The following is a 26623-nucleotide window of genomic DNA, read 5'->3' as shown; positions in this document are numbered from 1 at the left end:
TATTTTGACAAAAGGATATTGTGACATCAAGGCCGGGCAGAGCTGTGAGTTTGGCATGAAAACACAGTGCATCAAAATAAAGTCATCTAAAGCGGAGTCTGCGGGAACAAAAAATGGGAAGAAACATGAAGTAAATCATTTGGTGTTGGAAATTTTATTTTACTATGCTGATGTGAAAGTTTTCAGCCATAAGTGATAATTCTATTACTTAAACTGAGTTGTTTTGTTTTTTTGAATAACATAAAATACAGTTGAGAATGGTTATGTTTTATAATAATTCATCCTGATTCATCTTCTGTTTTGGGTTTCCATACAGATAGATCCGATGGACAAGACACAATGATCCATTCATAATACACAGTCTGGCTGTTTTAGAGGAGAGGGATTTAAGGAATTATACAAATTACAAATCAAATGAATGTTTTATTTGGATACAATAGATTAATTTGTTTCCAAGTTTAAATTGATTACAAATGTTTTTATTTATTCCAAATCAAAATGTATTATGTTTTAGATATTCATAATATTTTTCTTACAAAAAATGGTATAGGAAATGGGCAGGGCATGCTGAAAGAGGGTGGAAGGTGGGCAGAACCAGGCAGGGATAGGCTAGCATTTAAACGACCTTCCTTATCCAAAAAATCACAACCAGAATGTTACGTATGCAAAAATGGAAATAATTTATTTCTGCTGTGCAATGGACTAATTGGGGAAATCAGAGAAGTGACTTATTTATACTTGGTCAAGCCATTCCTCGCCCCCAAAAATTCACCACTGGAAGTATAGTTTAGGATTTGGACACCAATTAATGACTTTTGCACCGTTAGTACATCTGCCTCAGATTCAGAATTACCTGTAGCTTCACCTAAGCTTGGTTCAAGGCGCATCGTTTCTAGAAGGTGCTCTAGAATTTTTTCTGGGTGCCCAGACATCACAGTGTACCTAGAAAATACAACGGAAAGCAGCCAAGGTTTAAACAATCATGCAGAAAAGTACTGGACAAATATCTTTGCTTCTAGTGTTTATTTTATCATCACTTAAGAACCCTATAAGCACACTTTTACATAGTAAAAATCCTATTATAGTCCTATTATACAACCTAGATGGTTTCATAGGGCAACAAGCTGGTGGAGGCACCTATATCAGGTTTACTTTTAAGTTAGTAAATTAGTTACAAATAAGTGTATGCAGAAGCGGGCGCCAGAGACACAGATAAAAATTAACATTAGTGACTTGCAATCACATGTTGATAATTTTCAAATCAGCACTATATTTCATTATATCAGGGCCGGCCCAAGGCAAAATGCCGCCTTGGGCGAATTTTAAAATGCCGCCCCCCCCCCCTTGTACTTACCTTCCAGTCCTGCAGCGAGTCTCCCTGTTCGGTCTCGGTGCCGGCTATGAGGAAATCTTCCAGCACTCAGCATTACAAGCCGGCACCGAGACCGAACAGGAAGACTCGCCGCAGAGGAGAGAGAGAGGGGCGCCGAGCGGGTACTGACAGCTTGTTAAGCGAAAACCACTTGGCGCCCCTTTCTCTCTCTTTCGCTTTAAAAAAAAAAAAAAAAAGCGGTTGCCCCACTCGGCTCCATTGTCGGGCCGGCCCTGCATTATATCATAATATCTCAGAAGTCCTTTTCAGTCCATTAGTGGCCTGTATTATCCCACAACTTGGTCTACATGCAATAACTAGAGCAAAGTCCATTCTTTGAACAGCATCTCTTAAAAAGTTTATAATCTTTGAAGGATCTTTTCCAAAACGTGCACAGATGGTCTACACCTATGTCTAAAGTACCATTTGTCATTTGTAAAAATCAGACATACTTGTATGGAGACTGAGAGCTGCTTTGGGCTGACACCTGTGTCCCAGCTGGAATTTTCTCCAACACCAAGACATCTTGGTCATGCTCCTTGAGTCTTACAGTATTTGCTTCAACATCCTAGACCACAAATGGATAAAAAAATAACATTTGTTGTGGTTACTATTAATGCTTTGTGTCTCACTAATGCCACCATCAAACATTTCACTAATTGTTATTATTGTAATTTTATAAATAATATGAATTATTATCAATAGTTATTGTTGTTAGCTTTAAATTACATAAAAAATCATAAACATAAAACCTTGGAATAAACACACAAGACAGGTATTATATATGAAATATGGCGTGATAAGCACAAAGGTGGATAATAACCCAGTGAAAATCCATAGTCACAGGAAAGCTTAGATGTGAACTGACATCATTGACCGCCTGGGCGGGCTCAGTAGACTTGGGTTACACTAAGATCTTCTTAAAAGCTTGAGTGTATACAGAGATGCCACATGAATTCACATAATCTCTATGAACCACATTTAAGGTACAAACCACAGATACCAATGGAACTTTGAGGGTCAGTTTTCTACATCCTTACATAATTTATACAATAATGATTTAAATAATTCTGAAATAATGTTGGATATTAACATTAGCTCTCAACTAAGTTCTGAAAAATGACTGAAGTTAGATACTCACACGCAAGATTCTGTTGAAGTCCTCTTTGTCCACCCTCAGGAAGTGGCAGTTGTCTTCTCGAAGAACAATAGATGCTGCCCTTGGAGCATCATTTACAAGAGCAAGCTTCCCAAAGTCATCTCCCTCATGAAGGGTGCATACTACACCCTGAAACATAGGAATAAAGTATATATAAGTGTTTACCATTAAGCAATGAAAATGGTCCAATAAAAGATAGACTCATTCATTAACATTGGCACTATTTTATTAATTTAGAAATAAGTGTAGAGCCAAGTAAGTTTTCGGGACCTCAGAGATCTCTTCTCCAGATGGAAAGAAGAAGAAGAAGAGGACCCGATGATATTTGATGTTACATCCTTTTTTTAGGTTGGGCCAATAAAAGTTATCAATAGCAAATAAACACTGTAACACTGAACGGCAGTTTCTAACAGTATTAAACAAAGTAAAACAACATAAACAGAAAATTACTTCCTACAAAAAAAGTACAGAAAATGTATGTGTTATCAAAGGTTAATAATATTCTTTTAAACAGGTCATTGCCTTTCTTGGCTGGGACTACTACCCAACCATTTCTATATACTATGTGGCCTGCTCACAAAAAGTCATCATCAGATTCCCCATTTATCTCCGGGGCACCTATCCCAGGGCAGGACTTAAAAATAATATTAATACTATAATCACTTGAGTTCTACTATTACTTATGGAAACTCTATGTAGAACCATGATGTGAACAGGCACATTATGGTGATGATTATTATTATTATCATTACAAATAATAATATATACTTAATAAAGTTGTCTTTTGTATGAGTTATACTTATTTGCTTGTTAACTACTCATTTAAAAATACTAAAACATAAACTAAAAGCACACCTTGCCATAGATGACCACATTTACCGATCCTTTTAGGATAATGTACCAAGAAGTACCTTCTTCACCTTGGTTAAATACTGCAAAGAAAAACAATCAATAATTAATGAATAATACCCAGTTCTAGATGAGGGTACCTAAATACAATTTGATTTTTGATTTGCACCAGGACAATTTAAAGATGGCAAAAACCACATGTAATAAAAATGCATCTATATAAATTTATAAACCTAGTCAAATAACAAAGATCTAAGGGATATACAGGGAGGTGGGTCAGTAGGTTGTCTCAATTCATTAAATGCAACCTGTCATCAACATTTGGTAAATTGATACATTTAGAGATAAAATACGTGCAGACACCATGCTGTTTAAGACACAACATTATTATTTATTCACTGAAATGCTGAAATTTGCAGTATAGTTGCGGTTTCAGCTTCCTGTCTTTATTGTGCATTATGAAGGAGCAACCCTAAAGAGCATCTCCTACAACAGGGGCTGATCTGGCCCTGGGTAATGCATGGTTCAATAGGCAACATGTCCTTAAATCTTACTAGTCCAGCCCTGGTAAACTATCCAAACCATTCTTGCAGGATCTTACTAGGCATGGGCATTTAACTTTGTAAAGTATAGCAAAATTGGCAAACTGAAATAGTGTCAATCCTTTCAACAAACTTGCTTCATGTAAATCATTTATCATATATAAATTAGTTAAGCTACAGTTTAGAACCAACCACTTTTTTTGCATTTGTGTTTTTGTTGTTTAAGAACAATGTAGGTTTAAAAATAACAGAAAAGTACCCTGGGTATTAATATAGCATAATGTAACATGGAATTGTTTAAAACTTTGTAAATCTACGAGACAGCATTAAATTAACCACTCCAAGGAGAATATTTGCTTCATTATTAGTTAGTGGAATTAAATAAAGTGTTATAAATAAAATTCCATCTTATGCCCGGGATGAAGACAAAATGAAGGTATTTTGCCCATATTGCAGACATGATGATTCACTGTATGCTTTTATCATAGGAAGATGATTGCTATATTCACAGATCAAAAATCAGTAGCCACGATATGTACTTACAAACGGTTCCAGCTTTTGGATGAGACTCAAATATTAAAAATCCCGCCAGTTCCCGTTTTACCTTTAAGGCAAAAATATAACCATTATTTCTTGCAAATATCTATATAACATATGGCAATTGTATTGATTTATTATTCATTTCATTATTTAAAGACCATAATTTGAAACAATCAATATTCAATGACTATGAATTAATACTAAGCTTACTAATAGTATGCTCACAGATGTTGTACAACTTAAATTTCCATCATTCATTTATTGTTGGCTAGTGGTGGGAAATAAGTGGCGTTTTCTATTGCCAAATCAAAGAAAAAAGTTTGAGAACAGAATAAAAGCAAACTGTTCTTTTAACTGAGCAAAAAAGAAAAAAAACCTGAAATGTAGGAAGGCACTTACTGTAGTTGAAAGATGAGACAAGGCCTTAATGTGAATAAGTTCTTCAAAAATGATTTCCAGATCATCTGCATTTCTTTGGCCCGGTCTGGATGTTGGAAAAAGAAGACATTTAATCCTGCCATGCTTTATATTGTGTATAGAAATGATGCTTCTTCCATCATTTTGGATCCCCAAAAATATATCCATTGTCCGACTTATCACAGGAGAATTGACTTACAAAGATTATCGTTTTGCATTTCGTATGTATGTGTAACATACAAACATCACCAAAAGTTTCATAATGTGCTCAGAATGTTTTTTTTATTTTGCAGCTTATGAAATTGGAAGCAGGGATTTGATTAGAAAGTAACATGCCTTACTGAAAAATGCTTAATGATTTCATGTTACAGACATGATGGATGTGCACCTTCAAACAAGACATACAGAATATATACGGAACTGAGCTTACTGTGGAATACTTGTGAGGGCCACTTTGATCTTATTTTTAAGTTAGGCTTTTGGAGACATTAAAGGTGACAGAATAAAACGTACGGTTTCCGCAGGATCATTCTCATATGGGCATCAGGTCCTATCTGAGACAGAAGAAGGAAGGTGTCCTGGAGTTCTTCATCGCTCTCTTTCTTCTCCTCATCTGTTGGCATAGGTGCATCCTCATGCTCATCGTCCAGAAATCGGTAAAACAGGTACTTGTCTTGGAAGTAAAACTCCTGGTCCACTGTGGGAAAACTTGTCCAGTAATTATATTGTAGGACATTGGTCTTCAACAAAAAATGTTATTTGTGGCAGATTAAGAGATGCATTTTAAATCAGCAGCAGGTTGGAGCGGTCTTTATTGCCGGTGTGATGGGTTAACAGATTAACACATGCAGCTTCTTTAAGTGGGTGTAATGAAATCACACTGCAGGAGTTTAAAAAACAGCCTCTTAAGGCCTTTGATGTCTTCTGAGGAGAGAGGATACCTTAAACCCTAAAACAGGGTAATCTGAAAAATGTAAGAATTTACTCTCTCAGACCATCGCACAAGGCGTGTAAAAACATGGTGTCATCGAAGTGCCACGGTGGCCCAACTGCCTGCCTCTGCTATGCCAGCCCCCCTCTCCCCATCACTCTTATATTATAGTACACTTTCTAACCAGAGAAATTTTAAGACTGCAAATGGATTCCTTTAAAAACTTGTATAATCCATGTTTATTTTATTGGTCTTACCGTGGTTAAGGACACCTTCTTCAAGTAAAACTTGCCACATGCCCACAGCTTGAGATCGTGAATGGACACATGAACTCTGCTGCATAAGCCAGTCAACAAGTTCAGTTCCCACGCAGCACTGCCTATAAAGGACACAACATCATGTAAGTGTGTGTAACAATTATTAAAGATTACTTTTATTGCATTTCAAGTGACCAAAGTTTTGGGGATGGCAGCATACTAGAGTGTCTTCATGGCCTACTGACAGGGAATGACTGGTATCATTTGGCCTGGGGGAAACGTAGCCAGGTTTCCCATTAACAGGGCAGATCAGAACATAGAAAAGAAAAGGAATAAAAAGTTGACATCACTGTCCAGAAACCTTCATACTTCCTCAACAGCACATAAAATTAATCAGTTATTTAGTCCTCGAGATCAGAACATATTACAGAGTCCAGTCCTGTCCAACATAAATTCACCAAATAGGGTATGCATAGAACAGGGGTCCGACAAAAAGAACACAGAAAAGCTCCAGGCATGGGGTAAACACTGTATAAAATCCTTTTTACTTGAGACACTGCTTCTGGTATTCTCCCAGAAAGTTCAGATTACAGAAATCCCCTCCCACTCCCAACAATTCAGTGCTGGTATCAGCTCCACCCATCACACTCCTAACCATACCACTTGGGCAGATAGCCCCACCCACATGTATAACTAGCCAGACCCACATGCAGAGCTAGCCCCACCCACATGCATTGCTAGCTCACCACCACACCCACTTGCAAAGCTACTCTGTAGAAAAGGGAGAGCTCTGGGACGCCTATTTCCCAGGTAAGATAAAAATTCAAAAAGGAAGTGGCTGTTCTTTGAATACAGCAAACGATCTCTAATGAGGGTCTTGATAAAACTATATTTTCATACAGCCAAGAACTGCCACACCTAGGATCTGAGTGCAGAGTAAGGTACATCTTCTATAAACATACGCACAAAGGTCAAACTTCCATGCACAATGAAAACATTCCAGTAACAGACTCTTCCAGAGATTCCAGAACAGCCAAGAGCAAGGCTAGACTCGGAACATCTGGCAGTCGCCATCAGTATAAAAGCTTACTCTTACTCACCTGTACGTTTTAAGATGGTATTTCCTATCCCTGATCATGTGAGGTGCTCGAGAGAGGATTGCATTTCTTAAAATCTTTCCCGCCCGGAGGATACGCTCTGATGGCACCTTTAACATTTTTTTAAAAATATATATTATTACACATAGATTAAGAAAGAGTAGCGTTTTTCTGCTGAAGACAAACTGTTAAATAGATCATTATTGTTAGTTGCTTTGAAAATAATGCAACTGCTATAAAGAAATAAAACAGTAGCTCATAGCTGGGTTTCTGTGATGAGCACAGTCATAACAAATAAGACAAAGGGGTAACTAGTAAAATAGTAAATTAACTCAAGCTAACCTATTACTGTTCATTTTCCAGGCACTCCAAGGTTGCTTGGATAAACCATATTCTTTTTTATATTATCCATCTTTTTGCTTGTTATCCTCTCCATGCCACAGGGCAGGGATGGATTGGGCTGGACAGACAAGGGACAGAGTCCGTGCCCCTCCAATGGTTTTATTTAAGTATTTTAACCCCATAATGGGTAGGGGTTGGGACAACACCTCTAGGTTTTCTTATTTTATTATTAACCTCCTGGTTAGAGGATGATGTTAGGATCTCCCATAGTTTATTTTATTATAAATGAACCCCTCCATCCTCCTGAGCAGGGGATGGGAGTGGGGGGTATACTTGGACCTATACCCCAAAGGTGTATGTTATTACTTCTTGCCTGTGGTATGTTTACCACTAGGCACTTCATTCAACAGTACCCTTGCACCAACCACCACAGACACCATCCATACTACTGATTATCGAGATATGACATGATATGCTGACGCTGTGCTAAAGTCCCCTATTCTAATGGATCCCATTCTAAGTCATTGACATCCCCTTGTTAATATTTTAGTTTTATCATTTGTTTGCTTTTTTGAAATTTAAATATCTTTATTGTGGGGGGGGGGGTAGAGGCTAATGTATTTTTAACTAACTTTTATGAGATTCAGATGAGAACATGCAAATTTTCATTTCCCTTGCCTGAATCCTGTTAAATATGCAGGGGTTCGCATGTCCTCACAAATAACTAGCATATTCGTGTGTATATGGGTTTTTTTGCGAGTGTTAGCATACAAAGGTATGATACCTCAGTCAAGTCATGTCAGTTCAGTTGGTCCTTAATTGTTTTTCAGCAATATCCTTGTGCATTTACAATTTCTGCTCAAGTGGCACAAACACCAAAATCTACACATTGTACTGCAATATGCATTAGTAGTTCTAACAATATTTGCAGATAGTTATTTTAATAGCCTGTGCCAATGTTATTAGAGTTAAAAATTACATTGTTTTGGAAAGAAAAATGATAACGCCATGTCACAGAACTTTATGTATAGGGTGGAAAAACATTACATTGTATTGTTGTACAGTGATACCCAACCTAATACACAATTGTTCTGTGTGTATTTTTGTTTTTAAATTGTAGAAGTATAAAAAGATTGCATTGTCAAATTAATATGCACCTTAGCCACTTGGCGACACCCCATTACCTCTGTAATGGTTTTAGCTTGGCAGAGCGGGATTTGTTTTTCAGTGAGGGGATTCTGAAAAATAAGACGTAACCGAAATAAAACAAATAAAAAAATAAATTAAAAATGTAACATAAAAAAAACAAAACTAAACATTAGCATTTAGTTAAAGAAACACAAAACTACTGGCTAACTAAAAAATAAACTACATAGCATGAAAAAAAATCAAGCATGGTTTGAGTAGAACCGTTAAAGCATGGAGAAAACAAAATTAATTAAGCAAATATTTTAGTAAAATAAACAAAATATCAAATCCATATATACGAGTTTAAGGGGGTGAGGGAATAAAAGGCATAGAATGTCAGCATTTTTTATTTAATAAGGAGTATGAACTGGATATTATAGAGTTAATGTATTTTTGGGCTTTGTAGAGTGGCACTAGCTTATGGTCTTGGTCACCATAGGCAATAAAGAAATTAAGAAAAAAGCTTCTATGATATACGGCAAGTTTGGTTCTGTTAACCACCTTGATATGATGGACCTCATTAATTGGAGCTCCGCTTTCCTGGTCTCTGTTTTAGCAGAATGGTTAAGTTTTTTGGGTTTTTTTGTTTGTTTGTTTAAAATGCTTTCATTGGACCATTATAGCTTAATGAACACAAGTCTAATGGTTGGATTCTTTTTATATATATCTTTGTTACAGTGGGAAAACTTGTGGAAATACTATTTGGAAAATGTATAATCCAGATTTATTCAGAATTCTGAGAGGTAATCTTCAAAGAGCTATTAAAATAAGTGGTCAGCAAGGAAACCACAGAGATAATAGTGCATTGTGCAACTCCCTGCATGACCAACAGCCATAGCATTTTCCAAGGAGGGAATCATCCTATGATAGGAAAAGACAAGGATTCGGCACAGGGCAACACTATTATACACATTTTTTTCCCTAAGGAACATGGTACACCTAGAACGAAAGCTCAATATATAAAAACATATTTTGATGGTTAAATTATTGTGATGTAGTAAGGAATCTACAGAGTGAGCACGGATTCTATTTAATGCTCATCTTTGCCTGATCTGAAGGTTTATTTGTTTTAACCAGGCTCCCTGCAGTGATTGCTAATGAAATCTTCCTGCAGCATCTGCCACAGACCCTTCATTCACAAATACTTCAATAATCTCTGATCTTAATGTTCTTGTAATTTAGTCGGAAATAGACTACTTAAAGGTTTTTTTTTAATCATTATCTACATCACACTTAACAAGAATCAGGTGTTTGTTTTCAAACATTGATGTTCTGGATTTGCTAACATGCATGTTAAGTATTATCTGTAGCTAAAGTACCTTATTAAATTTATAGTCTCAGGGGTAATAGTGTTAATTTATACACATAATTATGTTTGCTGAGGTTCAGGGAGATACACAGGATTCAATGAAGGAATAACAAACCAAGGGCTTTCCTTGACTTAGATTGCAGCTTAGTACTAACAAATAATAATTTATTTTTATATAATATGCCAACAGATTCTGCAGTGTTGTACAATAATATAGTTATGCATTCTACTGACACAATTAGCAAAATACCATTTTGTTATTTCCCGTCTAAGTTACAGATTTATTATTTTATATTATTATTATCATTTCCACTTCTTGTCAACAAATTGCATGATACACATATGCACTGTCATTGATAACAACCACAACTTGAATTTATAGTTAAATGAGCATTAGTTTCCGTTGGACATCTCTTTAGAACTTATCTATTATACAAATGACCTACGCTTATAATTAAAAGATGGGGCGCACCTCCCATAGTATAAAACAGCCATCAAGTCCTTGAAGTTGTGTCCAGGAAATGGCACAAATCACAATGACTTCACTAGGGAACCCACAAACATTAATGCAGCTCCACACTGACCTTACATTCTATGGTTTATAACATATGCATTAGAAAAATAATACATTTGAACGCAATCTACAAAAAAATTATATAATTATATATTACTTTTCTTATCCTATATAATAATAAACTATATTTCACATTTATTTGACAACACGTGAAATATAATTTATAAGTGAGATTTGTTTTTGTACCTTACTAGAGTTTTTTGATCCTGGGCCTAGAGCACTATTCATGTTTTCTTTATCGGATAACCCTAGAAAAGATAAATGTGAGTTAAATGTACAGAAAGTGGATACAGAAAATAATACTATGTTGTTACAATGTATGTTAATGGTGTTAGAGTGGGTGTGTGTGTGTCAGACCATGGCGTTAGAATGTTTGTGTGTGTTAGCGTGTGAGGTTTTCATGTCTGTATGTATATTAGTTACATAGGGGGAGTCAGAAAAATACCACTCACACTAGGCTCACCCCTAAGTACTGCTGAATGGCCACATGGTTCCAGAAATAATTACTTAATGTAAAGTATTCTCAGGCAGTTACAGGTTAGTGCATTGAAATAAAAAATATCTTCTCAAGTGTTTCTGTTCCTAAACAGGTCTGTTAAGGTTGATTTTCTCAACATGCCAGAAAGCTAGTTAATGTATGTTTTTCTGACTAGAACAGCCTGTTTAACATACCGCATCATAATATCAAATGATCATTCATTTTTTAATCCAGCTTTCTCCAGATTAATCTGCTATTAACATGGAGCCTGCACTGAATCTGTTCTTCTTCCCTTTACTAAAAAAACAGCAAGAAACATACCTGAAATTTAACTTGCACTAACAATAGCTGTAATTTCACAGTTTCTTCATTTATTCCAGTATTTATGTTCACAAATTTATTTGAAACACTCACATGCTACATTGCATAAAAATGAAACAATATGTAAATATTTGGAGAAGCAGTAACATACATATACATCAGCTAATTGCTGTATTTCTAGCCCTTTTCATTGGTTAAGTGTTGGCACCTGAGCTAACATCGTTTATTCTGAAAAACTTCTCTTTCTTTATGTTTCTTAAGTGGAAAGTGCCAATGGCAATATAAATAAAATAAAAAAAATGTATTTAAGCAAGTCAACTGCTCTGTTTCCTTTTAACGACAATAATTCACAGTATTGTCTGGATGGATTTTAATTACAATGTTAGCTGTATACTATTCCATGATTTGTACAATAATAATAAATAAATGTGGATTTCTTCACTTACTGTCATTGGAGCCAGTCTCCAGAACACCATATGGGGGAGCCAGAAAACCAGCCATAAACTGCCGATATTTCTACAAAACATTAAAGAAAAGAGTACAGTTATAATTACTTATTCTTAGTTCCCGTCATATCAGATGTCAGGTGGGGGGGTGCGGAGCGTGGCGCAGGCACCACTACACAAAGTCCAGTACGCAGTACAAAGAGGGGCAAATCCAATAGAAGAGTCGGGGTCACGGTCCAAAGGTCAAGGCAGGCAGCAGACAGCATAAACGTGGGACGAAAGCCAAATAGTCAAGATACCAGGGATTCAAAGAATACAGGGAGGTCATACGCTATGAGGAAGCTTAACAAAGAAGCATTGGTGCAGAGGCTTGTGGGGATTATATAGGGGCAGGTAATGAGTATCCACCCCTGTCACCTGATCCCCTCCCACCCTAAGTGCTACACCTGAGGGGAGGTAGACAGAGCCGTGTCTATCTCCTCCCCCTCCCTCTGGTGGCTGTGGAGAGGGAGGTTGCATCACGGGGCTAAGCCCCGCCCCCTCCTCTCCGAGAGCGCGGCGCGTGTGCGGCACTCCGTGCACGCAGACCGCGAGGCCGGGAGCGCGGCCTGCCACGAGGCAGGGCCGCGCCGTGATCGGGAGGTCCGCGGGCAGGAGTAGACCTCCTGCCTGACGGTTCCCGCGACGCGGGACCCGAGACTCGGCGTGGCGCACGGTCCTGGGACCATGCGGCCATGTCGCGAGGAGGCCGGCCGACGGGGATCGTGGTCCGGCGGAAGGACCCCGCAGCGAGGTAGGTGGTCCCCGCCGGGTCTGACATCAGAGATATCAAATGTTATTTTGGAAGGCTGGAGTCTTTAATCAAAGACGATACATTTTACTGAGCCAATGTAGAAAAAAAGATGTAAAGTAATTTTGTTATCCTTAACAATCTCGTGATCCCTACTGCACGCAAGTGCAGAAAAGTGAACCAGCTCTTAGACACTTGACCACATAACAATAATGGACAAGCTATAATCCGTTCAGGTATAAGCATTGATGTATTTACCTTTGGTGCCAACCTAGGCCTGACCTAAGACAGCACCTCCAGTCGCCTCCACCTCCGTGGTCCGTGTCCAGGCACAACACCCCTGCACGTTATCTCCTAGCACGTCGAGCGCAATAACTTTTAATGAAGTCTATAGAGTCCTTTTGGGCATAATTGTCCAATATGCCTCCCATTTTTTACCAGGGGAACTGCTGCCAGAGTTGGCCGTGGCCCGCATATATCATTGGGCATAAGGAAATATTGTTTACATTTAACTGTATAACCGTTATATGTGCTATGAAGAACACTATGTAAACATGCCTAGACACACTCATATCCAAAGTGGAAATTGTCTTTACATTATTACTATAATGCTGTTTTAACTAAAAGGCTTAGGTGCCAAAAGGAAACAAAGCGGACAAATAACAAATGCAGCATAATCCAGCATCTGAAAACATCTACATACAATAACGTACAATGTATATCATGATTACACAAACCAAAAATGTTATATGGAAATGTTAGTACTTATTTTAATCAACAGCTAGTTAGATTTCCAACTCCTCTACATTTCTGTTTCTCCTCTTCTCCTTCCTCAAAAACAAAAACATTATGTGTATGAGTATATCACGATGCTTCACAATGCTAAAAACAGCAATAAAAAGCACCTACGTTAGTTGCTGCACTTTGCCTTGCTGTTATTTACTTTTTCATCGCTTTTTCCCGACAATGGGCAGTCCCTAAACCCATCGAAAACAATGCATTTTGAGCCCGTACATGTACGGGCTTTGTCATTAAGGGGTTAAAGTTATGTATTGCAATCAAATTTGCCCTGTAGAGGCACTCGAGGACTGGAATTGAAAAACCCAATTATATAATCCAGTATTTTTGTTCTTATTTTAGCTAGACCTCATTCCCATGTTTAAAATATGCCTGATTAAAATTGAATGTAAAAACAATAGTTGCTTTAATTGGGCAAGAAAAATTCCAAGTAGGAACAGGATTTTCATCTTGCTTTATATACAATTATGCAGAAACAACCCTCTTATCCTGTGATCTTCCAGTATCTTTCATCAAGTGCGATCGTAATGTCAAATTTAACTTATGATAAAACCTAGCCAGTATTCTAAAGGGAATTTGCACAATTTGGACATTAGTATAATGAAAAAAGATGTGTATAGAAGCCAGTCCTGTCATTCTTTTGCTCTTCTATATGAGATGTTGAATAACCTAGCGGTAAAAATAGCAAGTATTATGTAATCTTGTCTCAGAGGATTCAAAACCCAAAGCTCCAGCACATTTTAGTACTTGTACATTTGACACACACTGAAAGAACAGACCAACTTTTAATTACATTAAACGTATAGGGACTAACAAGCAGATTGGATATCATTGTTTAACTTTATATTATACGTATGTATTTGAACAAAAAATTAATTAGTTAGAAATCTAGAGAACAAAAAAAAGGAAGACGGAAAGGACCTAGAAAGAAAAAGAAACAGAGAAAGGAAGCAAAAAGAAAAAAGGAGACAGAAAGGAAAGGATGAAAGGAAAAAAAGGAGAGAAAGTGGCCCAATGGTCTGAAGTAAAATAGATGAATCTCAAGGTATTCACCTGTACATTTATTCCATAATTATTACCTCATTGTGATTATATTCCAGTCCATCATGGTATTACATGGCCAAGAAATAATTTCTAATACCGTAACACTGACATCAGACAAGATATTGTGATTTTATTGCCAATTCTTGTATGTAATAATCACCCAGCTCGGTTATAATTCAAGTTTAATCAATAGAGACAATAACTTTAAAACTCTGAATATGATCTCTGTGGCATACATGCATCCCAACAAGCAAGTAACAGCCATGGCAATGCTTTTTTTTTTTTTTTTACATAAAATAAAGAAGCCATCCTGTGTACCCTGTAGAGCGAAGTGTTTCTCGCAGATACCGGACAGGTACACTCAATTCTATGGTTTCAATAAATAAACCTTCTTAATCCGCAGACCTGGAGGCTGCCATTATTGTCAGTCTGAGTCTGAGCTGATACTTTACGGTAATGATAATGAAGTCTGTTCCTGCGTAGACTTCCATTGGTCACAGTGTTGAGTGTAAGAGCTTATCTCTTTCTTCCTCTGTTTGGCCCTGACCATCTAGCTAAATCATCTAGCTCTGAATGCAATGACCAACTAGGAGCTAAAGAGATACTCTGCAAGTGTTTAAAGAGTGAATAAACATACAATAAAATCAATATATTTTTTGTCAGGTTACAAAAAGGTATGGGTCAAGTGGACACATATTTTATGTTTGATGGGACGACTCTTTTTTGTGACCACCATGGGGCACCATATGCAAACAAACTACCATTATAAAGAATATGTTGTCACTAGCAACTGACTGTGAGGAGGAAATCCTTGCTGCCCCATCTCAAGGAACATTAGATAATCACATTTCAGTGTCTCACATGTCCCACATTCACACCGAAACCAGGTGACAGGGTTAATTTAAGGTCTATGTTCTTAATTACTTGGTATTATTAAAGCCCCACCTTATGGGTTTACCATGGGGAGAGATAGGATTTGTATAATTATATCTCCTTTTAGAGATATATCTCTAAATATTACATTGTTGATTAGTTCAGGCTGCTATTGTAAAGTGGGTTGAGCAGACGATAGAAGGGGGATAACATCAGGACAGAAAATTGATTAGATAATAGTGCCACAATGAGAGACGGATCTCAGCATCCATTGTATCGAACCTTTAAACTAAATGCTATCCCGGAAATAAACTGACAAAAGAACATAAGCATTACTTAGATTCTATAAATGAAATGATTTATACCTAAAGCTGCGACAGCTAGCGTTGCCCTTTAATCTGCTGTAGCATGTCCTCGGTAACACGGACAGCACCACAAATGTCGTCAACCATGAAAAGAAACCTAGATAAACTTTAAAAAACGTAAAAACTTAAAAAAGAATGGATAAGATTTAAAAAAATCTTATAAATGGACTCATAAATATATTCTTAATAGGATAGCGTGGAATATCAGTTTAACTGGGATAAATATCCAGTTATCCATCGTAAGAAGTTTTCCTTTTTGTAAGTCTAGTTTAATGTTTATAATATATAGAAACAACATAATGTAACACAATCCTCCCTGTCCACATTAACAAACAAGCCACAGCTTCGCAATGCTAAACACATTTTATTTAACTGCCATCACTTGCCATGTCATTCCTGCTTTGACAAAAGATAACATTTTGGCTGAATGCTAAATAATCTTATTGCTCTTGATCTCTACTCAGTAGTAAAAGATACAAACCAAGCTTATAAAACTGTGCACCCCACTTTGCCTTACAAGGTCCTGCAGAGGATCTCGGATTTGCTGCACCTGCCTATGGTACAGAATAGGAAAAATGTAACTCAATGCCAATATGACAACCTACAGATTTTTCCTCTTACAGAACGTAACCAAAATATCAAAATCATTGGCTTCAGAGGCATTCACGCTAATTGCTTGTCCCGAGTGACCTTTAAATCCCCTCTTGCTGCTGTAGAAAATCCGTCCTGAAGTGCACAGATTTTCAGCTGTCCAGTTATACAACAGATACATGAAACAGCCAGACGCAGCACAAATTTTGGTATAATTTCGGCTACACAAAGCATCTGGTTAGTTGTTTTATTTCGGGTGGGGGGGCTTTTATTTATATTATATATATAACTGTAATGAAAGATTTCTTTAAAAAAAAAACATTTCCATGATTGGTTACGCTACACAGAATACAAAAACAGCAATCCAGATACATTTTAGAGATTCTTTAAAATCCATATTTTCAGAATTTAGTGTCATACATTTTGTTTTGTGTTCAATTGAATTCATAGGTAGATGCCATCTGGAACTGGGCTTTATAATCTTTTTTTTTGCTATTCCGTGATCACCACATTTTAATACTAAGGGTCATGTCCAGAAACATGCGTTGTGACAAATACCAAAGAAGTTGCTGTTTCTTGGAAAGCTTAGCAAACGGTTACAGTTCTGATCCACATATAAATGAATTCAGCATTTTCACAAAAAAAAACCTAAGCTGATTTTGTAATTTTATTATTTTCTCCACAGCTTTAATCAAATAAAACAACAGAGATTCTTATAAGAAGCTTTTTTATGTTGCTATGACGATAATTTGCAACCTGTCGATGTCTCCTTGTTGTGCCAAATCACTACAGGCTAAAATGAAATATTCACGGAGAAGTTAAAAGTAGGGCAAAAGTAGACACCAATAAATAATTAGATCTCAGCAGGACTGAAAATGGCTCTTATCATACAGGGGAAAACAATTACATGTCAGTCTAGACTATCTGGAAGGACCATCCAGCCAATGAAAGTCTATAATGGAAAATACTTCATTAGGTAAGCAGGACTTCATTAGGTCTGCCATAAAGTATTAGCTCAGTGTGGTGTTTGAGTAGGAAATGTCTCACCAAACATTACATGATTGCCTGCAATGGTAGCTTCAAGATCTCCTAATAAAGGACCAATATAAGTAAAATATAAGTGAAAGCCACAACACTACAACTCTATACACACCACTGTATTTCATATACAATGAAAAATATTCATTATTTCTTTAAGGAAGACAACATTTGTCTTAAATGTATTAAATTAGCAACTTAATACAAGTCTTCAAATGGTCCAATTAGCATAAAGGTTCAGCTGGTTGCTATGGTGATAAGACTATTTTTGAGAATCACTTAACTTCCATAAAACATGCTCCAAGTATAGTTATACTATTATATTGCCTACAAGTCATTCTTCCTTCCACAGGACACTTAATAAATCGCAATGATTTAAGTATAACACCATTGATTAAATTTGATTGAATAGAGAAATAAGACATGATTTTCTTTTTGCAAAGACCCAATGGTGTTATACTTAAATCATTGGATTTACACAATTCAATCACAAGCCCCAGTCTCTCGACGGCATTTCATTTTGACTGTTCTCTCAATATTTTTTGTCATCTGGCATGTATAATGAATCTGCAGGCATTTACATACAAAAGGTTGATGCCCCCGATCGTGAAATATGCTGTTTTTGATCAAGCTTGCCTCTTTGGATAGTGTATTTCCATAATGAGGTAGTTTGAAATAACGAGAGTAATTGATTATTGATGCATGTGTAAGGTCATTGGTGCGTGCATCTGAAGATCTAAATTATTGTACAATAAAATATTTTGGCAAATCTTATAATGTGAGTTAGAACTTAGTATTGCTTCCCTAAATAATACAATCTTTGCCTTTGCTGCAATTGTTAGATGTAATTCATGTTAAAAATAGACATTCACTGGACAATAAAATATTAAAATCAAGAACACTATAAGTGGACGAAAATCCAATAAAATTAAAAAAACTTAGAACCCATAACTAAAGCCTCTTTTGTGTTTTGGCATTCACCAGTTTTTACGTTTAAGCAACTCTTGTGCTTTAAAAAAACCTCCCAGCATGCACAACATATTCATTTCTGATTGATAATAATTGAAATTAAACTGGGAGATAAGTAAAACAGATTCCCAGCAGAGATGGTAAAGGCTAATACAGTGAGGGGACTTAAACATGCAAGGGATAGGCATGGGGCCATCCTGAATATAAGACGAGATCAACGAGTGAATAAGGTCCGAGTCTTTACATCAGGGAAAACGGAAAGACTAGATGGGCTGAATGGTTCTTATCTGCTGTCAAATTCTGTAGTTCTATGATTGGCTATGAGCTTCTAGCACTCCATCATACATAAAGAGATTTAGAAAATGTGAAACAGCTGGATGATGTCAGCTTCCACAAACTGTCCATCCCATACAACTCATACAAGTAACCAGTATAGTAATAAATAAATGAAAACAAAACTGTGACTACTAAATTTTTTATTGGCGTATAAATTGGGATTACGTTTAATCTGCGATGTGGCACTTCCCCTTTAATTTAGCAAACTTTCTATCTTGTTAAAAATTGATTTCTTTTTTTAAGGATCAGTACAGAGTATGAAGAAAGTGTAAATTCTGTAACAGCTGGAGAGCCACCCAAACAATGAAGAATTATCCTAAACATGCACCCCCAAGTCACATATAACCCACTGAATTATAATTCATAGACTCCATGATATGTGTAAAGACACTTTTGATGTTGCACAACTCCAACATTCTATTAGTAGTACAAAAATATCAGCTTACTTTCTATCATAACCCACACTCCAGAGTCTCTTTTTTTGTGTGTGCAATAAATGGAAACTGACAGCTTCTCTGAGCAGGAAGGATATTTTCTCTCTTTGGTTAAAAGCAAATAGCCTGTGTGGTTAGAAATGCTTTACGCTCAACAACTGTTCACTTTAATCTCGTTCCCAATATACTTACTAGAAATGTAGATCAAAGATCACACAACAGATTACTGTCACAAATGGCATGCTTTCCAACAGTATGGATGAACTCTTCAACATTAACAGCACAAACAAAATCCAAAATATACTATAAAGAAGATATACGCAATATATATTTAATTGAAAAAAATAATTTAATCCATTTAACCTTTTTATTAGCTGACTGTGTTCAATCTGGAATAATAAAAAATGTCTGGGGTCTAAAGTTTGAAACCTCTGCCCGTTTCTCCTCCTCCTGTGACCATCTGAGGTACTGTAGGGCAAAAAACCGTAGTGGTCTAAATTGTTCAAATTAAAAGCAGCCAACTGGCCCCCTGTTTTTTATTCATTGTATAGATGTTTGTATGGTTTACACTCGCGGGGCAACTAAAACAGTTCAAACTACTTAAAGTAAACTGTCAAGGAAAACCCATGAGTCATTGAGAAAAAGCCTTGGAATTCCTACTTTTGAAGTGTCAAAATGGCCACCATGTGTCTAAAGTAGTAATGTGAATAATATTGCAATACTCCCAAAAGAGGGAGTCTATGGGTAACCCAAAGATGGCCAATGCTATCGTTTGTCTGTGCAACCTTTGTCCCCGTACAGTTTGTCAGTGCCCCCAAACAGCCTACCTATGCCATCATTGACCCCAAACAGCCTACTCGTGCCCTCCTTGCCACCAAATAGCTTTTCAGTGCCCAGGAGTGTCTCACTTCCCTGGCGCTGTGTCTGACTGATCCAGTGTGTAGGGAGTGAGTGTAATAGATCATCCGATCTGATGAACTCTACACATTTTTTGTCTCTAGCTGCGGGTATTACCCACACCTAGAGGCTTTAAAAGGGGCTTTAAAGTGGTGTACAAGTGGGAGAAGTGGTCACCTGGGCCCTCTAGAGTAGCCGGCCTGGTTGCAGTTGTGACCACTTGATATTGATTGTTATGCCCCTTTTTTAGATGTCAACAGCAAAGTGTCAAGAACCATCCAAGTTACTACATACTACCTGCTCTGTGACAGCTGGGGATGTTTTCCCTGTCATTGTCCTCTGAAGCATTTTAAAAGCACATGTAAAGCACAACTATTTACAACTTCCTCAGAAAGAAATGTTATGACCTGAAAATTAAATAGGATTTAATTATCTGGAATAATAAACAATTGAAAAAAATCCTAATATATATCCTAATATGCACATAAATATGTTTCTTGTAGTACAGTAAACATATCTTTTTATACTGTATGATTTCTGTGACTGATGCCACTATCCCGTGTGCATCTTCTGGACACATGCACATATACATGTATCGTGTGGACAGGCCAACTGTCTGCAATGTCTCGGCTCAATTTGTGGCCAGCCACTTGCTTTGTCCGCACATTTGAGAATGGTGCTTACTAATTTTGAGTTGCTGAATTTCATTATGTCTATGAAATGAGTACGCTCTCTCTAACTTCCTACAGGCAAAGCCATTATTATTACATACTAAAATTAGGAATGTTATACAGCCAATCCTTAACTTTATTGGGATGGAGTAGGTGGAAAGAAGGTGGTAGTGAATGCCGAGTGACCGAATCCTGCTCGTCTGCCCAGATATGGCAGAAACTGGCCCAAACACTCCGACTCAAATTCCGAGGAAGAATATAGCTATCCCATATGTGTTTAAATTGCCTCTCTGTATTAACTTGAACCACTTATGCTGAAAACACAGCATAAATGTCCATCTCAAAAAACGTTACTGTAAATGTGTCAACTGCATACAAATGCAACTGTGATTATTTTTTAGACACAGTTTAAAATATACTTTATATATTAATTTGCTTTATAGCAAACCCTTTTTTGCATGCATAAATTATTTCATCAATGACACAATAACTTACATATCACTATAGCCACTTCTCCCACCTCGCTGTGCTACCAGTCACTATATCAACAAATCCTTTTCCACAGAACACTACTATCCTCTAGAGGTCATATAATGTCATATTCTCAGACAGAAGGGTGACTGGCTAAACCTAAGCTTAATACCCAGGGGTTTTGGTTCCAAATAGATTTGCTTGATTCAGAATATGCACAATAGTAGAAGCAGGCTGAGCACAATTTTGGTCATAAATACAACTGACGGTCGGCAAAGCACACTAAATATTTAAAAAAGATTGGAAAAGGAAGCATAAAGGCAGATAGTAACGAGAACATAAGACTCACAATGTCATACGAATGGCACTGCCATGCTCCAAGATGAAGGAGCACCATTCACTGCTTTATCCATGTATATATGTGAAGGGGCTAGGGTCCCATCATCTATGCAGCTCACACAGCTCTCCCCCCTGTCCTTCCCAGTCCCTCCCTGTCTTCGCTCGAACGCTCTGTGTAAATGCCACACTCTTAGCACCCTACTACAGCAGGCTCAGGTTTTGTTTGTAATGTAACCCCACTAGGCACCTTGGTTAAGTCTGGGAGCATTGAGGAGTCATCTGCACACACTCATGGAGGTATTTCACTTCAGCACTGAAGAGACACGCAGACATAAGAAGTCCAATGTTAGGGTGATTGCTGTGTTGCAAGGTATCTTTCCGAGTAATAGAAGAGTATCTGTCTGCTGTCACTGTAGAGACAAGTCTGTTATACATACATAAGAATACTGCATACTCACTGCAAAAAGAAGCTCTCTACAGTCAACATAGCAATAGGCTTGATCTTTAAAAAGTGGCCAAGCTGATCAAATACCAGCCATTGGGCAAATCTAGATGGGACATAAAAACAAATCCCTTTTTATCCATTGGAAATCACCCTTGGTAGAGTCCACAGTTTCATCTGACATGCAAAATGGCCAAGAAGAATCCATTAACATCAGGTGATGGAACATTACGGAAGCGGCTGAGATACTGTAATAGTTAAAGCTATAAATCACTCTTGCCCAAGCGATGGATCCAGCTTGTCTGTTACATTTAATAGTGTTAAGTGCAACAATGCTGTGTGTGTGGCCTTCCTTATTACAAAATATGAACATCAGTGGAAAAAGTGTGAAGAAAAAAAAATCCCATGCCAGATTACTTATATTAATCGTCAAATGGAGCAAAGTCCGTCCTAAATTGTTTTTTTATGATTTTAGAAGAATGGATTTAATAGCAATTTTCTATAACTAAAAAGAATATGCATAACCTAGAAACTATTGTTTAATTATAGGGGTTTTTTGTTTTTTAAATCTTAACACTGTCACTACAATTGAACATCCAGTGCACTAAATTGTTATGTCATACCTTATCTTTCTCCCTAAATGTGCATCTTGGAGTGCTAAACTTTTATGCAAATAACATAAAATTCATGTATTGGTAGCACCAATTTGGTCACAACTATAAATGATTTCCAGATTTGGCAACCCTTTCCTTCCTTGTAGCTTTATAGCCACCTGAATTTTGCACCACATGTTATTTTGTGGTCCATGTTCATTCTTGCATAGCATATTAAATTCATATATACAAAAGTAATATTTTATCCCTTCCTTAAACCAATTTGAAGAAACACAAATGCAGTTGACATACAGCCTGAATCACCTAATAATTAACCCCTTACCTGTTTTAATTCGTACACTGAAAAAATAATTTCTCTATCCTCCCCAGCTAATGCATATAGTTAGTCAACCACTCTCAATTGTCTTCCTTCCAGTTGACCGGCAGGCAATTGAATGCAAGTACAGCTGTCACTGTCTCTCAAAGTTCTCCTGGCAGCAACTGTCAAATCAAAGGTAGGTCAGCAGCCTCCTTGACGGAGACAGAACATGTCACCTCCATTAAAAGTGTGGCTTAATTCCGATGCCTAGATACTGACAGCTGTCAGTTCCTGAACTGTGTGGCACGCAACTCATGGCAATGAAACTGTTCTACACACATCAAAATGCACTATATACTCAGAGGTGGTCTTAGGAACACTAGGGAATAATGAGAATTAGTAACCTAGTTCTTACTGCAACTCAAAAATGTATTTGCAGAACCATTTATGTTGGAGGTATGTACAAGATACCACTGAACAAGCATAAAAGGCTATTTGTCTTCAGCACATGGACGCTAAACAATGACTATTCGTATCCATTAACCCCAAAGATAAAGTCATATAGTGAGTAATGTCCTAAGCCAGTAGTCTTTCATATAACCGATCTTACTTACCCCATGGAGTGAAATACCATGACCCCTATGAACAAAAAAAACATATATTTTTGAAAACTAGACACCTCAGGGTATTTTGATTGCTGTTATTTTAACTCCTTCCAAGCACTAATTTTACCAACATGCTTTGTCAAAATGTGTGGTAGTAGTTTCTTTACACATACTTTTTAACACAATTATAATCTCTCATGTCTTTATTAAACACACCCATTAGTAAGTAAACACTTGGATTTAATAACTAGTTGAATCTCCTTTGGTAGTAATAACCTCAAACAAGTGCTTCCGGTAGCTGAATATCAGACCTACACAATGTTCCAAAGGAATTTTAGACCATTATTCCTTACAGAACTGCTTAAGCTCAGCCATATTCTTAGGATGTCTAGTGTGAAAGGCTCTTTTGAGTTAATGCCAAAGCACTATGAGTTAAGGTTTGGGCTCTTACTGGGCCACTCCAACAATTCATCTTCAGTTTTATCACTTCACAAAACACTTTCCCAGTAACATTGTAGAATTCCAAGGTACTCTTTGGCAGACTTCAGGAGCACAGATATGTTTGTTTTGGAGAGCATAGGCTTTCTCCATGGTGTCCTGCCATGGGTTCCATGCCTGTTGAATGTTTTTCATATGGTACACTCATGAACAGAGATTTTTATCAGTTCCAATGATTCCTTCACGTCTTTAGCTGTTACTCTAGGGTTCTTTTTTCCCCCCTTATTGAGCATTCTGCGTTGTGCTCTTGGTGTCATCTTGGCTGGGCGCCCACTTTTAGGGAGAGTAGCCACAGAACTAAATAATTTCTATTTATAAACAATTTGAGCTGAAGAATATGTAAACTTTGTGAATGTTTGAATGATGTATTCAATATATATTTATGGACAAGAATAATATAGCAATTTGTTTTATTATTTAAAAAAAAAATCTGTTCATTATTGTAACTCAGATGAAGATCATATTTTAAGACAAATGTATACAAAAGTGCTGGTAACTCCAAAGGGTTCACTTACTTTTTCTTTTGTGTGTGTATATATATATATATACTGAAAATATATACACAAAATCTAGAATTGATTATAAAGGCCTTACAGCATGTTCATAGTGATTGAAAATATAGTGGTAAATATTTCCTAAGTTGCATGAATATCTCTTAGGTTGTGTTATAGTTTATAAAGGCTGTAGGGAAAACTAACAAAAAGAATGTTCTCTGTCTCTGGGAAACAGAATGTACCAATATCCGGAGTCTTCAGATTCCATCTGGCCAGTTCTATTTACAAAGTCCTTCATTGAATTTACAGCTGAGAGAACAGACAATATATATTTTACATCTCGATAAGAGATACATTGGCAACATCTTGAATAGATTGAAGATATGGAGAAAACTATTTCAGTGTGTTATTATTGGAGGCACTTTGCTTAACATACAAGTAACATTGAACCATTTTTTATAGTTACTAAAATATTTTTAGCTTTGTCAATGATTTCCCTTTTCCTGAGGAACCTCAACTCAAGAAGTGGCCAGTAATGCTTTGTCTTCCACAGAACCACATAAAAACAGGAAGCCCTAAAGATGTTCGCTAACTTAATTGTTGTGCTTTAAGGCTACCAAGTGAACTTTACATGCGGAAGCCAAGTGAAAAATATTTCACTAGTAAAATATTCTACAGATAAATGCTTTGGCTATTAAACATAACAAATGTAATAAAAAATTTACCCTTTACCAATGAACTTTCTTTTATCCACTTATTTAAAAAGTGGCCCATTATTTCCATTATCGCATCTCTTTATTACTTTGTCTTTATGTATGTATAATTAAAAACCGAAATAAAAAATAAATGTGATTAATACATACTAAATCTGCAACAGACCTGAAAATAGTTATTGTACGTTTTTTAAATTTTATTTTCTTGTGTACATTGCTCAAAGGCTAACAAATGTACACTGACTACAGTATAAGCCTCAATGGTAACATTAAAAATTGTAAATCTATATTTTTACTCTGCATGCAAACTAAGAAAAGCATAAATATCACAGAAACCAGCATTCCTAATATGGAGCATCTAAATGAATAGATTTGTTTTAGTAGGCTTGGTTCTTTAAACACCGTTCTGCTCCAGAACGCCTCCCAGGCTACACATCAGAATCACTATTAAATAATAAAGACATTCAGTGGATTTCAGTTAAAGTGTCATTGTGGCAGGAAGCCAAACCATGAGTTTGATGGTTGTGCATATTGTGTCCCGAGGCAGTCTTTTATATTTATTTGCTGCTTACCTTTCTATCATATTCCACATCCTAATGCCTCATGTAAATCATCACCAGAGCTCCCAAGGGTACCTTTCCTTCCTTTTAAAACAGCTAAGCAATGCAATCATTAAATATATATAATTGCAATAAGAAGTACGTTTATTTAAAGCTTCTGCATGGGTTATTAGTTCATGAAGATTAGGTCATGAAGATAAAAGAATACAGATTTACCGAGGATTATCAATGAAGCATGATAACAGAATGCCTGCAAACAGATTATTTAAAAAATATACATATATATATATAGATCGCTGGTTTTTGAAAAGCAAAAACTTCTAATAGAGAATCCCAACAAAAACAGTAATCCATATCATTAAAAGTACACTCTAGCCCTTATATACATTTTAATGCATATAACTGGTGAGATACTATAAAATTAACTTTTTTTTTATCCAAACGCATATGATTTGTCAAAATCTTCTCTATACATTATGTGTGTTTCCCTACCCTCAAGCTCCATTTGCTTTGCTTCTGCCATGGCTTGTGCACTTTAATATGCATTCATTTTGGAGATGCTGTTGGGGTAGCAGCTACTAGAGTAGCAGGGCTAGTTAGTGAGATCATCCATCTGTCTAACCAGCCCAAAATAAAGGGAGCCTCAGTTTCAATGTTCCCTGGTGATGCTGCTTATGATTGATGCTGAGCGCCAGGATATGACATCATACCTTGTGCTTGGCAGTGAAGCCTTGAGCACAGCGATGGAGCACTGAAACAGAGGCCTGTAAGAACAGACCTCGCACTCCCACCACAGGTAAGAAATGGGGAGAAAGGGGAGAGATAGTAAGAAGTAGAGGGATAAAGATATGGGGAGAGAACAGGAAGAGAGAAAGGGAAGATATAGAAAGAAGGAGGAGATAATGAGAATGAAGAGAGATGGGGACAGAGGGGAGGAAGATGGAGATGGAGATAGAGATAA

At 36.8% G+C, this 26623-nt stretch overlaps 1 protein-coding gene across 2 annotated transcripts in view; it reads right to left on the bottom strand.

Annotated features, from left to right (window-relative positions):
- LOC149285962 (rap guanine nucleotide exchange factor 4-like) overlaps positions 1 to 26623 on the bottom strand; it is a 90418-nt gene that overhangs the window by 25561 nt on the left and 38234 nt on the right. The window contains exons 5-17 of one of the 2 annotated variants that reach the window (XM_089494604.1): positions 11823 to 11892; positions 10764 to 10825; positions 8691 to 8744; positions 7168 to 7274; positions 6068 to 6189; positions 5393 to 5576; positions 4862 to 4946; positions 4466 to 4526; positions 3387 to 3463; positions 2514 to 2660; positions 1825 to 1940; positions 854 to 942; positions 20 to 98 (exon numbers count right to left, since the gene is read on the bottom strand). In XM_089494604.1, coding sequence (XP_089350730.1) covers positions 20 to 98; positions 854 to 942; positions 1825 to 1940; positions 2514 to 2660; positions 3387 to 3463; positions 4466 to 4526; positions 4862 to 4946; positions 5393 to 5576; positions 6068 to 6189; positions 7168 to 7274; positions 8691 to 8744; positions 10764 to 10825; positions 11823 to 11892 — 1253 coding nt within the window. The remainder of the gene's footprint in view (positions 1 to 19; positions 99 to 853; positions 943 to 1824; positions 1941 to 2513; positions 2661 to 3386; positions 3464 to 4465; positions 4527 to 4861; positions 4947 to 5392; positions 5577 to 6067; positions 6190 to 7167; positions 7275 to 8690; positions 8745 to 10763; positions 10826 to 11822; positions 11893 to 26623) is intronic. The other variant, XM_089494606.1, reaches the window with a different exon arrangement.

Source organism: Sceloporus occidentalis, unplaced genomic scaffold (genome assembly GCF_023333645.1).
Source record: "Sceloporus occidentalis isolate IW3139 unplaced genomic scaffold, rSceOcc1.0.p SCAF_74, whole genome shotgun sequence".
Taxonomy (NCBI): Eukaryota; Metazoa; Chordata; class Lepidosauria; order Squamata; family Phrynosomatidae; genus Sceloporus; species Sceloporus occidentalis.
This window is presented reverse-complemented; position numbering and strand designations above follow the sequence as displayed.